This window comes from Plasmodium vivax, chromosome 1, assembly GCF_000002415.2.
Source record: "Plasmodium vivax chromosome 1, whole genome shotgun sequence".
Classification (NCBI taxonomy): domain Eukaryota; phylum Apicomplexa; class Aconoidasida; order Haemosporida; family Plasmodiidae; genus Plasmodium; species Plasmodium vivax.
Window position 1 is genome coordinate 136,963 of NC_009906.1, and position 15,862 is coordinate 152,824.

Genomic DNA, 15,862 nt, shown 5'->3' on the forward strand with positions numbered 1-15,862 from the left:
GCTACTTTGAACCACCATATTTTGCAAAATGCGCCATGTGGTTAGCACTTCATATGGTTAGCACTCCATATGGTTGGCACTCCATATGGTTGGCACTCCATATGGTGAACACCCCGCATTGGGAACTCCGCTCTGGTTGTACGCAACTACGATAAGGAAAAGATCTTCTGGCCTATTGCGAAAAAGCGCGGGGAGAGGGGGGGAAAAAATTAAACAAAATAATTTAGCAATGTGGGGGAGAGTGCTCGTAGTAGTAGTAGCAGTACGCAGGCTCACATGCACGCATACACGTATGCACACACGTTTACACGTACAATGCAAACGCATACACACACGCACAGTGGGGGCAATAAGGCACCCCCAAATGATCCAATGATATGCTCACCTTCATTAATGGCGTACAACAATCTGTTCCTGAGCTTTTCTTTATTTTTATAATCGGGGATTTTTAGGTAGTTGGTGCAGGTCATCACACTGGGCAAATCGTTATTGTCCTCCTTTTTCACAACTTTCATTAGCGGCCTGCGAAGGGGGGGAAGGGGCGGCACATCAGAGAAGCGCAAAGCGGCATGTGGCGGGGCAACATGTGCTGCGCATATCACCGCCAGAACAAAAAAACCCAACGCGCCACTCGCGTTACTCACTTCAAAGCTGCAAATCCTTTATTCGGCAAGGCGGACGTTCCGGTGCAAAACTTAACAAACAGTTTTCTCTCTTCTTTGTTGAACTCCGACAATATTTCGATCAGGGTGATAAACGTGACAGAATCGTTCGTGTACCTGGCAAGGAGGGGAGGGGGGAAAGGATGAGCAAAGCGAATCTCGTGTGTTCACAAATATGGGTGGATAACACACACGCACGCGGAACAAATGCAAATGCAAATGCACACACGGGGGGTAATCACGCATGTTCCTTTGTTTTTTTGCTTCATTTTTTTGCTCCATTTTTTTGCCCCATTTTTTTTGGTTTTTTTTTGCCCCTTACCCATGGTCCGGCTTAATATACGTCGACAGGTGCAGCTTCGTCCAGTGCTCGTCATTCTCGATATTGCTGCCGAACAGGTACTCGCAAATTTCCTCTTCGTCGAAGATGTTTGTGCACAGGAGGGGGGCGATCGTGCTGAAGCCGAAGCGGAAGGCCCATATCTGCGGGGGGGAGAGCGGTACACGCATGTGAAGCGGGTCGCGCAAAGCGATGCACACGAACATGCGCACACGAGTGTGTACACACGCATATTACACACGCCCATTACACACGTGACTGCTCAGCGGGCGCTCGACTTTACCTGAAACTTTATCCCCTCGTACAGCGAATACTCGATGGTTTTATTTATGAACAGGTTCAGGTTTTCATTGTTCACTGCAATGTTGGCTCCGTTCGGGATTAGCTCAACGGGCGGGTCGCTCCCTGTAAGATGGGAAAGAACAATCGTGTGCATACGTACATATCATCGGGCGGGGCATGCCCAAACATACGAGGCATACGTGGTACACAGGGCACAGCGCGCAAAAAAGCACATAGTACTGCGTACGGGGGAGGCGCCAGTTCACTTCGCCGCCCTCTCCCCCGAATGCGAATGGCCAATTACCTAAGAGGGTAAAATCGAGCAGCAAATCCTCAACATTTTTGTTCTCCTTTCGGTACTCCAGCAGTTTATTTATGCTGTTCATGTTGACTCGGTCGATCTGCGCGGGGTGGGAAAAAAAAAAAAAATGAAAAAAAAAAAGATATAAACATGCCAACTGAATAGCATAACTTGAAGAGGCGTTCACTAAGTTCCCCTCAAACGTGTATGTACACACGGGTGATCACACGAATGATCACACAAGTGAAGGTGAATCTCTTCTTGCACGGGGAAGACACCCTCCCGGCGCGCCTCTCCGCATTACCGCTTGATAGTGCTGAAACTTGGAGATGTTGACATAACCGGAGTTGTTCATAACGAGGTACCAAAAAAGGGGGTGCAGATTTACATTTACGTTCCTATTGTCTGTTAAAATTTTTGCACACAACTGACCCAACAATTTGAAGTACTTGAAGAGTCTGTTCTCCAGAGTGTCCTGTTCAATACTGGTCACCTTCTTTCTGCCCTTCTCTTGCAATTTCTTTTGAAAATTTTCACTCAACTTTTTGCTTGCATTGTTGGCGATCGGTTTGCTTGACTCATCGTTATTACCCTTGTTTTGAGCGGCGTCCCCCTTGACCTTCTCATTCGCCTCATTGGATGCCTTTAAACTGACCCCCTGCAAGGACGATTTGCTCTCCATTTCGTTTATAAGTGAACTGATAATATTTTGCGTTACGGAGCGCGACAAATTCGCTTCATCGTTTAGGTTCATTTTTCTTCGTGCCTCTTGCTGTCTCCTTACTTCCATATCATTTTCCTCCTTCATAAAATGCTGCTCGAAATCTTTCGTAAATAGCTTATACCGTTTGACGTGCACATTTTTGTTCTCCATTTCGGTGGTCTCCTTTTTCTCGTTGTCAGTGACCTCCTGTTGAACTTCCTGCGAGAGGAGATACTTCTTTTTGCTCTCTTCGCTTTTTACAACTTTGGTATCCTCCTGCTTATTCTGTTTATCACTTTTGCTTTTCTTCGCCCCGTCTTCCTTACCTTCTACCCCCTTGTCCAATAACTTGCAGCAGGGCCTCTCAGCTTTCTCCTCCTTCACCGACACGTTGCTTACGTTTCTCGAGCTGCTCGCTACATCGGACACGCTCGTCGATTTGTTTGGTGCCCTTCCAACTGGCGAATCTTTTATTTCGCTAAATTTGGACGCAGGGTGGTTCTTGCTGCCCACCCCCCTATCCGTTTTCTTTTTCTTCAAATTGTTCTTCCCTGTATTTTCCGTCTCCTCTGCCGAATCGGACTTCTTTTCTTCCTCCGATTGGGCGGCGGCACGTTGCGGGTCTTTATCCGTCTCGGATGGGCTACTCAGCCTATCCGCGCGGGGGGCAATTCTCTCAACGCCCTGGCTTACCTCCTCCGCGGCGTCCTCCCGCGCCTGCTTCGTCTGCACGCTTTCTGGGCTTTCCACCGCCTTGGCATCCACCGCCTTCCTCTCACTCATGAGACTCTTCTTCTTACTCTCCTCCTCCTGCTTCTCACTAGAACCTACGTAACACCGAATCCTTTTCTTTTTATTTTTCTCAGAGTTAATATATTCCTCTTCGCCCAATTTAATTATGCTCTCCATTCTGACGTCAAACGTGGTGTTCTTTTTGTACGAGCAAGCGCTGCTCGTTGCGGGGGTGGATTTCTTCGCACTTGAGTCAGCCTTATCGCTGCGGTGGCTCTCACCACAGGGGTTGTTATCCCCAAGGGTATCCTCCTCCACATCGTCTTCCTCCTCGTCATCATCCACCTCGTCATCCTCTCCCTCCTCCGCTGCTTCATCCGCGTTGTCGATGTACTTGGTTTTCTTCTTCTTCTTATTCTTCTTATTCTTCTGTTCGTTTTTTCCTTTTGCTACGTCACTGTCGGTGAATAGCTGGTCGTCCCCCTTTTTGTTGCCCTCACTTGGGGCTTTTTCCTGTTCATTTTTTTTCTTGTTCCTCCTGGAGGTGCCGCTAGCACTGCCCACGTTGGTTGCATCCCCCCCTGTGGCAGCACTCTTTTTCTTGGTCTCATTTTTTTTACCTCCCTTTTTAATATGCTCAGAGTGCTTCTTCCCCTTTTTATTATACTTCAATTTATTGCCCAGGAATTCCATTTCTGACAAATCTTCGTACTTCCCCAGGCTGTTACCTTCACCGGCAAAAACGTTCGAATTCATGGAGTAGAGAAAATGGTTGATTAGGCTGTTCACCGAGTGGTAGCTGCTTCCATTGGCCCCGTCGCTAATCACGTTGATGCGCTTGTTCAGCGGTGACGACGAAGAGTGACTTGGGTTGGCATTCTGCAAATGGTACGTCTTGCCACCGTTCACGCTGCCGCTGTTCACACCGCTACTGTTTACATTACCACTGATGCTGCCAAGGTGACTGGCGTACGCGTAGTAATTGTTCCCTCCACTGTGGGCACCCCCGCTCATGTGGCTTGCGCTGCTGGAACCGCTGTTCAGTCCCAACAGCTCCGAACTTTTAGGCTTCCTCAACAAATTAAAGTCAAAATTGTTCAGGTCAATTTTGTAAGAAAGGGGAAACAAGTAAGTGTCCTCCAATTTGAACAGCTTCAGTTTTTCCTTCTTCAATTCCTCTATCACTTCATTGTAGAATTCTAGAGAAGGACCCAACCCTGTGCCCTCCTCATTAAAAAACTCAATATCCAAATAAGAAGGAGTGATAAAATTCGAATTGATAAAATGTATATGGTTAAAAATACGGAAGGAAGAATCCACCATCTTATTTCTATGCAATTTAATCTTCGTCCTTGGCAAAGTCAAAGCTGTATTATCTGTCAAAAAATTGAACAATTTTTTTTTTTCACAATTGTAGGTATAATTGGCACAGACGGAGAGTAGGTGCTCCTCCGTTAGGGACCTATTACCGAAGCTTATTTTGTCGTTGAACTTTTCCACCACTTCTTTTATCTTCTGTTTGTAATTGTATAAGCCTCTATAATTTCCAAAATAAACTACCTCAAAAAATAATAGCCTTATATCAATGTCCACCACAAAATTGAACAGGTAAAAAATTTTATACACCCATGAGGGGATCTTTTCACTGAATAGGAAGAGGGGGTTATTCAGGTAGTACATCACCTTGTTGTTAATGCTGTTCAGGATGAAGCACTTTTTCTTTATACCTTCTATGCCCACCACGGGGGGGGGGTCTCCCCCTTCGGTTGCCTTTTCTAGGGTTTCCCCCATCAGGCTGCTAACCTCCTTTATCGTTTCCTCGTTCAGCATACTGTTGCCACGTAACGCGGCGTCGTGCACTTTGAGCATGGAATTCTCCCCCGTCTTGTTATTCACGTAAAAGGTCAGCAGCGATGGAATGTCACACATGTTAAAATGCCTGCACAGGAGGTAGAGAAACTTGAAGAACATAAAATTGTAAATGTTCTGTAGGAAAATATCTTTATCTTCTTTTTCTGCTTGTCTGGACTTTCCCTTCGCTGCTTGGCCTGAATGGCTACTCATTCTACGGGCAAATCGATCCTCCCTTCGAGATCCACAACCCTTTGCCGTCGAACGGGTGGAAACTTCGTCTCTTCTCACAATTTCGCTGTACATGGGCATGTAATTAAATAGGAGGTACTGCTCCTCCTCATTCGGGATGGCATCTTTCTGGTGGTTACTCTCATTTGCGTGCCCCTTCATTATGCCGTCCGGGTTGGTAGCTCCACCACCCCTGCGGTGCTTCACATATAGGGACCTCTCCCTCTCCCTGTTTCGGTCAATTTTATCAACGAGGCTTTCCCTTCTCGATTCACTACTCTCCTTCAGGTCATCCTCCCAATTGTGTACCAAAAAGTGAATGTTGTGCAGATGCGTGCTCAGCATCACGTCCTTATTAATGTAGTGGTCGTCCAAGAAAACCAGCTCGGTCACCTTCCTCATTTCGGTTTTTAAAAAACTCGAGAGGTACATCGAATCGCTCTCCACGCAATTTCTCTGCGATAGGAAGATATTCAACTCCTTCTTTCGGTAGTGCTCCTTCAGGTAGTCTATCAAGAAGGACGGTTTCTCTTCCCCCTCCGAGGGCTGCCTCTCGTATGACATCATCCGCTCCGCGTCATACTCATCTTCGTAGTACTGCCCATCGGTGAGGTCCACGCTATTCACCCCAGCAGTTACGCCACCGCTTGCATAATTGCTTGACTTATCCCTCGACTCCGAACCGTCCTCCTGCGCTTCGCTCGTCAATTGTTCCCTCCTCTTGGCGTGCTCAGCAGGGTCCCCTCTCAGCATGCGGAAGAAGCTCCTTTTGGGGGGCTCCCCCAATCCCCCGTTTTCTGTGCCCTCCGTGTTTCTTGCGCAATCTTGCATATCATCCGCGCTGTACAAATTCTTAACCAAGTCGAAGGAAATGTTGAAAAAATTAAACTTCTCGCTAACTATTCTACAGTTTAACGGCGTTTCAATGCTGGCTTTGATTTTCCTAAAGGTAATGGGATCTACGTAGCTGTGGAGGTCGGCCTGGCTTGCCCTCCTTTCGCACAACTTCCTCCTCGTTTCCTCACTCAGCTCAGCTGCACTGTTGTTCGTTTTCTTCTTCTTCGAAACAATGTGTATATTGCCCTTACCGCTAAACTCATCGGCCAAAAAATTCAAGCACACAGGTTCATTCTGCTTCCTCTTCTTAATCACCTTGAAATTTATACTATGACTGCTGCTACTGTTGTTGCCAAAGTAGGGGGGATAACCATCACCTGTGTAGAGGCACCCCCCAGGGGAAAAGTTCTCCGAAGCGGAACATCCATCCCCTCCATGCCCATTCCACAGGTACCTGATTTGACTTTTCATCTGCCCATAATGTGTAGGAAGTAACTCTACAATATCATTGTACACGTAGAAATTATCTGTGTTGTAAAAAATATTCTCTTCATTAAGGCAAGCTGAATTTCTATTCATGTAGTATAAATCGTTTAGCTTTATTAAATACTCGGAGAGGCAGGAATCGTTATGCACATCGACGCCGTTAACCGACAGGATGACCAGGTCTTCCTCCTTCGAGTAGTATTTCGCATAGGCGTTTTTACTACTCTTGTTTAGATTTTTCTTTATATAATTTTCTATCTTATTAAGCGAATCAAATATGTTGAAGGTTGCATGCAGGTTCTTCGGCTTATCTTGGTAGTTCCTTCCGAAGAAGAGCAGTCTGTGGGTGATATCCTTGGTGTACGCATTTCTGTTGGGGATAACACCTCTGGGGCTTCTTTGCAACTTTGAGCTTCCACCTCCGCCGTTTGCACTGATCTGCTTCGCCGGATCGTTTGTAACTTCCACCGGTATGTTGTCCCTCGTGGGGTTTGCAGCATCATCCTTGGTAGATTTGCTTTCAGATGGGTGTTGCCCCCCCTGAGAGGTTAACTCGTTCAGCGCCGCAACCTCGTTTGCCTCACTTTCTGTGCTCGCTTCTGGCACGCCGAGATTCATCTTCTCCGCGCACATCGAGATGGGCAAGCCTTCACTGAGGGAACTAAAAATCGACACGTTGTCCACGTAGAGACCGTTTCTCCTCAAATGCACAGGGAAGTGACAGTTATAGTTGTTATATATGCTCTTGTTTTTCTTCTTATCACCCGATGAGCTGTCGTTATTATCATAAAATAAATTTTCGTAAAATGAATCCTTCGGAATGTAGTCAAAGTGTTTGTAATTGCTTCCGGTGAAGTAATCAAACAGGCTATTATGCCCCTTCTTGCTTTCGTTCAATTTGTTGTTTTTTTTTTTCTTTTCCTTATTTGCCTTGTCGCTAAATATGGAGGAGGCCCTGTCCATCATTCCTTCTGCTACTGCTTCCGCTTCTGCTTCTCCCGCCGCTGCGCTGTTCTCACCATGGTCGGCGACGCCCACTCTTTGGTGCTTCGCCTCGCCAGGCTTCCTTTCCCGTATGATTTGCACTTCTTTGGAGATCTCCTTTAGGACGTCGATGATGGGGATGACGGGGTTGCCCCGGCTTGCCTCTCGCGCGCGGCGCGCCTTACCTGTGTTGTGTGCATCATTTGCGTCGTCCGCCTCATCCGCCGCACCCGCTTCGCCCCTTTCACCCATCTGGAACTCCCTCCGGATGTTCTTTATTATCCGCATCTTTTCGCAACTCACGTCAAAATCGACCTCCCCCTGGTCCTGCTCTCTCTCCTTCTGCTTCTCCTTCTCCAGCTCGCCGCTCCCCCCCTCGGCAGCCGCATCCCCTACTGTGCCCTCCTTGCAGTGTGACGAATCCGCACTTTTCTTCTTCTTCTGGTCAGCAAATTCGGCAGAGCTACATTTGCCACTCACCCCAACGGTGTCCTCGTCTTTCCCCTTCTTCCTTCTCTGCTTGATAGATTTAATAAGAGCCTCATTGTTGTTCTTCCTGCACTTGGGGATAAAGAGCGAATTCAGGGTGTCGCTTTTTAGCGAGGGGAAATCATCATAGTGTTGTGCCCAGGAATCCACGTTACTACTTCCCCGGGGATAAAAAAAGTCGGGCTTTTCCAAAGGTATCATTCCCGCCTCCTCTTTTTTCGCGGCACCGTAGCTCCTACTGTTGCTGCTTTTTGGCGCGTTCCTGCTCTCTTTGAAAAAGTAGATGGGCAAATTGTCATACACATTTAGGCACTCCCTGGTCAACCGAATGAGGAGAGAACACTTGGCAAAGGAGAGGTTATTCATAATGAGGTAGTAGTGGTAGGAGTCGAAAACATCCGTCACTACTGCCTTCATTTGGGCCAGTTGCGCCTCGTCAATCTCGTCGATCACTTGGTCCCCCCCCAGTTGGTAAAACATCCCATACAACGTTTTCACGCTGTTCAAAAATAACCCCTGCACCATTTCGCCCCTATTTTTATGGTTGCTAAACAGCAGGGCGTATAAAAAGATATACAGCCTAACATTTCTGTCGATGCTTTTTAGCACATTTAGAACGTTTCTCCTGTTGATGTCGCCACACGGGAGGGAGCTATCCCTAAAGCGCAAGTCGTCCTTCCCCTTCTTCCCCATTTTACTCCGCCCATCTTGATAAAACAACTTTTGGAACAAAAAAAAATACAGACGCTTCGCCACATTGTACTGGTAGAAATAGATGGCGGCGTCTTCCCCCATGGAGGATAGGTGACCAAACAGGTTAAGCAAATAGCAGTAACTCAAAACGATGCCATTGTAGCACGTTCGCTCATCAACAATCAGGTGACTTAAACGTATGGGTTGGCCGCCATTCTCCATTTTGTTCTTCTCTTTGGATAACTTCACATTTTGGTAGTTCAAAAAAATTACTTCAAATTCGAGGGATATATTCTTCATTTCTCTTTCCCAATTGAAAAAGAGGAAGTTGCCCTTTTCGTAGCCGCCCTTTTCAACAGCGCCACCGCTGATTTTCCCCTTCTTGTACATCTCGTAAAAATAGCAAAACATAATGTTGTATATTTCTTTGCTTTGAGATAAGTAGCTACTCCCATTGGAAGGATACATTTCGTCCATTTTCTTTTGCAGTATTTTGCTAATAATGCTGGTTAGCACGTGCAGGTGGGGGCCTTGGCCGTAGCATAAAGAGGGCACCATCTGGGTAGGCCCTTCACAAATCGCATAACCGTAGCTATTAGCACAGGGTGCACTTTTCCCCTTCTCCCCCTCGCCCTCCACAGGGGAGAACACCGAGTTGGTCCCCATCATTGCTGCAAAATGCTCCACAATTCTACACATGATAATGCCACTAATGACTGAGGATTCGGAGAGGTTGCTCAGAACGAGGTTCCTAATGAAGGCACACGTTTCCTTGTGGTATGAGAAGAGGTACTCCAGGCAGCTAAGAAACTCCTTACCATCACCCAAAGTCAACGATATTTTATACAGCGAAATGAAAACCGACAAAGTGATCACTACACACAAATATTTGATGTCAAAATAGACGGTCTCCGCGTGTATTCTGTAGACACTCGGTATGATCACCTTTATTAGGGTTACCAGGTGGTTAAAATGGTTCCTGTAAAAGTCTAGCTTATGCTTCTTCACGTCCACAGGAAAGGTATGCGGCATGTGTGCAGTTAGGGAGCTATCTGGGGGAAAAAATTCATCGTCACTCGAATCCGTCTCAAAGTTGTTCGTTCCACCAATGCCGCTATTCTTGCCCTCCTCCGCGTCACCCTCTTGGGGTTTCCCCTGACCGAAGGACGCCTCGCCACTTAGGTTCGTCCCCATGTCGTAGTCATAAATCACCAACCCGTTGAACGTGCACATGGGAAGAAAGGAATAAAGCGTAAACAAAAGGTACAGGGTTAAAAAGTTATTACTCTGGTATTTCTCATTTTGAAAAAGCTCGCTAAACTTGCTGAGGAATTCGCTGTTACAGAAATCCTCCAGTATCTTATCGCTGTAGTGCACCAGGATGGAAATGATGTAAAAGGTCTCCATAAAGGCGTATAAATTATCCTCAATTTGGCACTCTATCAGCAGCTTTATAATATTATTTCGAATGTTAATGCTGTATATGCTTTCGATCTCCGCGCAGAGCTTAACGTGGGTGCTTTCGTTGCTGTTCAGGTGGATCATATGCTGAAGCAGTTTGTTCTGGTGGTACACGTGGGTGGACTTCTTCGTTTCGTCCTTACCCGGGAATGTGCCTTCCAATTGAGGGGCTCCTTCTACCCCATGAGTGGCAGTTTCCCTCGTCGGCTTCTTCGAACCTCTCCCCGTTGACCTCCTACCAGGGTCGGGGTCTCTCAAAAAGGAACTCAAAAAAGTGACGTTCTCATTCGACTTGCTATTTTTGCAATTAGTGCTATCAGATAATTGGTCATCCAAAATGTACACCTCTTCGTCCTTTATCTGCTCCCTCTTGGCGCCTCTCCTACTTCTGTCTTGACCCTTATTGCTGCTGTCCTTCGGGTCGCTCCCCCTTCTATCGTACTCACACCTGGTGAGGTTCCCCTCTTTTTTTAACTTGCTCCTCTTTTCTCTCTCTCCCTCTTTCTCCACCATTTGTACCTCTTCCACCTCTCCAACTTCGACAACCTGGGGAATTTCCCCACCTTCGTCGGCCTCCTCACCTTCATCCGCTTCTTCTTTTATGCAACCTTTTGGCTTCTTCTTGCTCTTCTTATTAGTTGAGCTTTCCCTCTTCTTTTTCACCTCCTTGTTGGACTTTGCTCCTCCGCGGTGCTCACAGTTGGTGTCATCCCCAGTGTCGTTGCTTCTTTTCTTGTGAAAGTCGCTCATATGTTCTTCATCCGATATTTCGATCACTTCCCCTTCGTGTGGAGAATCTCCCGTTTGTTTCTTCACCCTTCCGCTCTTCAAAAGGGAGGAAGCTGTTGCCCCCTTCAGTTTGCCTTTTCCCTTTGCTCCAGAGGCACCCTCCTCCTTCTCATGTTTTTTTTTCTTCCTCTTATCAGTCTTCTCCATCAGCTTACTCAGGTAAGAAGCTTCCTTGGAATCTTTTCTACACGCAGGGGATCCTCCCCCTTTTGCGCCTCCACTGCTATCAGTGACGGACCGTCTGGCTTTCCTCCTCAGCTTGTTCTCTTCCTCCAATCGAACGGTAATCATTTTATCAAGTAGAGACCTCCACAGGGTGCAAATAATATTTAGTATATGAATATAATGGAAGTGAAAAAAATTTGTAAAAATGGAACAGTAGGGAGTTATATATTTCGTTATGTGCCTATGTTTGTTAATATTATTAATCATCTGGATGATGCAGAAGAAAATTTTTTTCTGAATGTTAACATTGTAAAAGTCAATATGCATCAACATGTATTTTATACTTTTCTTTTTCAAAATAAGCATAGGATCTTTCTCTACTAATTTTTCGAAGATTTTTAAAATCACTTCCGCTACATCTATGTATTCAATATCGTTCAGTTTCCTATTTAGGATGTTCACCCCGTCCTTGTTGTTAATTACGTATCTGATCGTTTGGGGATAAATATCCAGAATGGTGTATATACAGCACGTGGCTGTATAAATTATGTTAATATATTTTACATCTATTGCGCATGCATCGTTGAGAAAATTCTTTTCGTTTTCGTCTGTGGCACTTGATTCACTAGACAGACTGGATGAGTCGCTCGAATTGCTCGAGTAGGAGAAGAAGTCAATGCTTTCATCTTCCGAGTTTATTATAATTTCTTTTTTCACTCCTTTGATGGGTGTCTTCTTTTTTGTTTCTTCCCCCTTTTGCTTGGCACCTTGCAGGGCCTTCTTCGTACCTTTAGTCTTCTCCCGGTTGGCTCGTTTGTTACTGCGTTGGTTTAATCGGTGGTTGGTGCGTTGACTGGCTCGTTTGCTGGCTCGCTTATTGGCGCGTCCACTCGCCCGCTTGTTCGCACCTTCGCTGTTGCTTTTGTTGCCTCCCTTGCGCTTCTCCCCTTTGGCTACGTCTTTCCGCTTCTTCTTCTTTTTCCCCCTCGTATTGCCATCGCTCGGGGCGAATTCGCTGCCTCCTCCGTCATCGTCGGCTCCGTCATCGCCGCCCGCTTCGTCCGCCTCGCCAACGTCGTCCACCTCCTCGTCATAATCCTCATCCTCATCATCCTCATTGTCGTCCTCCTCCTCATCATCCTCATTGTCGTCCTCCTCCTCATCATCCTCATTGTCGTCCTCCTCTTCATCATCCTCGTCTTCCTCCTCATCATCCTCCACTTTCTCCTCATCTTCCGCTTCCTCCTCATCTTCCACTTCCTCCTCGTCGTCCTCCTCTTCATCAAAATCGGACGCATACACCCCTATACGTTCCTGTATGATCTTAAAAAAGCTGTTCAGCCCGCTATCCACCGTGTCCTTAATTTTCTCCGCGCCGATGCTTTTGGCGCTGCCCACCCCCTTGGCCTTCTTCTTACTGCCACTTTTGCCACTCCCATGATTACCACTGTTGCTGTTCCTTCCATACGCATTGTTGTAATTCAAGTGGGGCTTATTTATCACGTGGATCAGCACGTTGATGTATTCTTCCATCTGGGAAACGGACAACCCGCCATCTGCGGACAGGTTCAGCTGTTCGTAAAAGTCGTTCAGGGCAGCTAGCTGTGAAGGTGGGAAAAAAAAAAAAAAAGTGAGCAATGAAGGGAGAACAGTGAGCAGTGAAGAGTGTGGCTCCAAATGGACCTTCGCCTCGATGTGGCAACGGCGCGAAATAACAAGCTCAAAAAAAACAAACACATGTGAGGAAACGCGCGACAGATGCTACAGGCATTCCACTGTATAGCATACACACACAAATGCCTTTTTCTTCACTCAAAAACGTCATTGCGGCATTTTTTCAGTTTTATATTTACGCAGGCATAGCATGTGCAGACATGCACAGATCTGCCTCTGCGCAGTTGCAAAAAGTATAACAAACAGTGATGGAAAAAAAAGTGAAGTTTGTCTTCAAGTAGGCTCGCACACGCTGCGCAGAATATACCTTTTCCGATTCTTCTCCATTTTTTATACTATTCAGGATATACGAATGATGCATATTTTCATAAACTAAATATTTTTTCATTGTGGCTTTTTACATCTGAAGGTTGCATGGCTGAGTGTCTTCTCCTCCCCTCTCTTCGTGAAGAAAAGGCGTTAGCTTGCGCTTCCTTAAAAGGCAGCGGACAGATGTGCGCTGCTGATGTGTACGAAGCGAGGGAGCAGCTATTCAAAGGAGAAGCTACTCGACGCGATGGTAAATCTCTGTACACAGTGCTGCGCAAGGAAACGCAAAAAGGGCAACTGCGTAATGCTTGCGCCTTGGTGTAGCATTAACGAGATTTTTTTATTCACACTTAAAAGGAAAATACACTTTTGTAAAATTAAAATATGTATATATATACATATATGTATGCATATGTATACACTTGGCGAACGCGCTAACATGTATGACGCCGGGGGCACCACGAGACGTTAGCGAGCATACACAAAGGGTGGTGTACTTGCGTGTGTTCGCACGCATGTGTGCCCGGGATGAACAGAAAAAAATGTGTATGAAGGGTTCAAAAGGGGTGAAATAAAAAAATATTTCATTCTTTCAAAGGGGCAGTGGATCACATGACGTGTGGGGGTAGTTCTTGGGTGATGATAGCTGGTTCGGTTCAGCTGGGCATGCGTAGCAGGGCACGCATGGCAGGGTGAGTGTGACTTGGTGAGCGTGATTGGGTGCCTGTAGCTGGGTGCACGTGCCTGGGCTGGTGCTCGCTACAAGGTGAATATGCTACCCGGCGAATGGTACACTGCAAATGGTACAGTGCGAATGGTACACGGCTAATGCTACAAGGCGAATGCTACACTGCGAACGCCGATAAGCAAAAGCGGCAAAGGGATGGTCCCAGTGCGAACGCTGCAGGGCGATTCGTGCCCGGGATGACGCAAATTTTAAACAAGAAAAAAATGAGCGTTCAAGAAAACAGTTGCTCTGCTATGTACATAAGTTTACTCATCATTAAAATGAAAATGTAATCACAGCACAACTTTCATATGAAAGAAATGAAACTTAAACACTTATTTACGCTTTATGCGTTATTTTTCCCGTTTGCAGGAAAAAAACGCAGGAAAATTTTATAACATGACAAATTGCGGATTTTCTGCGCCTTTGCTTTTTCGTTATCGCGAACGTGATGTTTTGCTTCGCGAATGTGAGGTTTTCCTTCGCTAACGTTTTTTTTTCCTTTCGCAAACTTTTTTGTTTTCCTTCCGCTAACTTTTTGGTTTCCCTTTCGCTATCTTTTTTGTTCCCCTTCGCTAACTTTTTTGTTTCCCCCTTTTTTCTTTTTTTTTTTTCTGATCATCATTCCCCCAACTTTGCAGTGTACAAAGGGTGAGGGGTCCCTTGTACGCGCGGCAAAAATAGTGAAGTACGCCAAGCATTACGCGCGTGAGTATGAACGTAATAACGCGTGTATTACGTGCATACGTATGTACATAAATATATATATATAATATATATGCGCATATATACATATACATACATATACATACATTTATATACATATGCATACATATATATACATTTATATACATTTATGCATATATATATTTGTACTTACATAACGTTTGCATACGTATGCCCTCGTATGCGCTTGTATGCTCGCGCGAAGGCCGAAACGTACATTACGTACATATTCCCCCGTATGTATGCGCATGTGACAGCAAGGTGGGCAATACAAGAGAAAATATATTTTTATGAAGCGGGAAATTTTCCATATGCTCATGCGCAGCTTTCACTTATGGCTGACGTATTCTGGAAAAATAATTCCCGCGGCATACACCTATCTTACTGCAAATGCTCGCAAGTGATCGCAGCTTGTATGAAAGCTGCAGTGTCTGTGGAAACACGGGGTGGAGGGCCACCCGAGGTACGACGTAAAATTACCAAAGCAGGAAAAAAAAGCAAGCAATAATGATACACGCATATGCGCGCATGTATAAGTATGTACATGTATATGTATACATATGTACATACGTATTCGCGGACGCGCCAATACTCGCCGCGCATTTATTACGGCTACGCCAAGGGGTGGAAAGAAAACGCCGAAGGACTCCTCACATGTTCCGTTCCAACATTCGCATTTCCCCCAGAAAAATATGCCGCTTCAAAAAATTACGAGCAGTACCTCCGTTCTATAAAATAATAAAACACCGTTTATGGCGCATCATACAAGGGAAAAAAAAAACCTATAATTTTTTTGCATTAACTGCAAACTGCGCATAATTTTATTTGGCACAATTTAAAACATTCGAAATTCCACATGGCGTATACATAATGGCACGCACAATAGGTATACAAACGTTTGTACATATGCTCACCTCCCTGAGTGGCCATATTTTGCATTCCAAACGAATTAGGCCAACGCATTATATTACACCAAAGAAAGAACGCCTGCATTTTTGGAGCAGGTCTTACCAGCGCAATGTTTATTTTACCTTTAAGAACTCCACAGATTAAATGCTTCAGATGAAGCCTCACAAAAAGTGTATGATCACTTCGTATGGTATGAACAGGGGGAAAAAATATTTCCCCCGAAGGTTAACCCTTTCCTATACGGCTATAACGCTGTGTAATGATAATGGCACACGTTGTAAAGTAAGCAAATCCCACGTATAAATGCTCAACAAAATTGCTAAGTTTGCTGCCACTCTTAGCACACAATGCGCGTCCTATCTGATACATGTGTGCATAGGCAGTTGTGTGAAAAATGTCACTATGTGCTTATCCATATGGGGGGCAATCCAAAAGGAAGCAACGGTGCACAGTATGACTGCCGAATGCGCCCCTGAAATGAGCAGAAGGATAAGGACTCACCTGCGCTGTT

General features: G+C 45.7%; 1 protein-coding gene across 1 annotated transcript, besides 6 other annotated features; it reads right to left on the minus strand.

The window, feature by feature from the left end:
• Positions 1-57: 57 nt before the first annotated feature.
• PVX_087775 (hypothetical protein) lies at positions 58-13,068 on the minus strand (the record flags this gene model as incomplete). The annotated part of the gene is made up of 8 exons (XM_001613365.1): positions 58-167; positions 386-522; positions 645-779; positions 985-1,145; positions 1,286-1,407; positions 1,589-1,685; positions 1,890-12,608; positions 12,988-13,068. 8 exons carry the CDS (start codon positions 13,066-13,068, stop codon positions 58-60), a joined length of 11,562 nt encoding a protein of 3,853 aa, XP_001613415.1.
• Positions 1,489-1,555: a microsatellite.
• Positions 2,915-2,941: a microsatellite.
• Positions 4,636-4,666: a microsatellite.
• Positions 8,951-8,983: a microsatellite.
• A 1,519-nt stretch (positions 13,069-14,587) lies between the features above and the next one.
• Positions 14,588-14,624: a microsatellite.
• Positions 14,625-15,672: 1,048 nt separating this feature from the next.
• Positions 15,673-15,826: a microsatellite.
• The last annotated feature ends 36 nt before the right edge of the window (positions 15,827-15,862 follow it).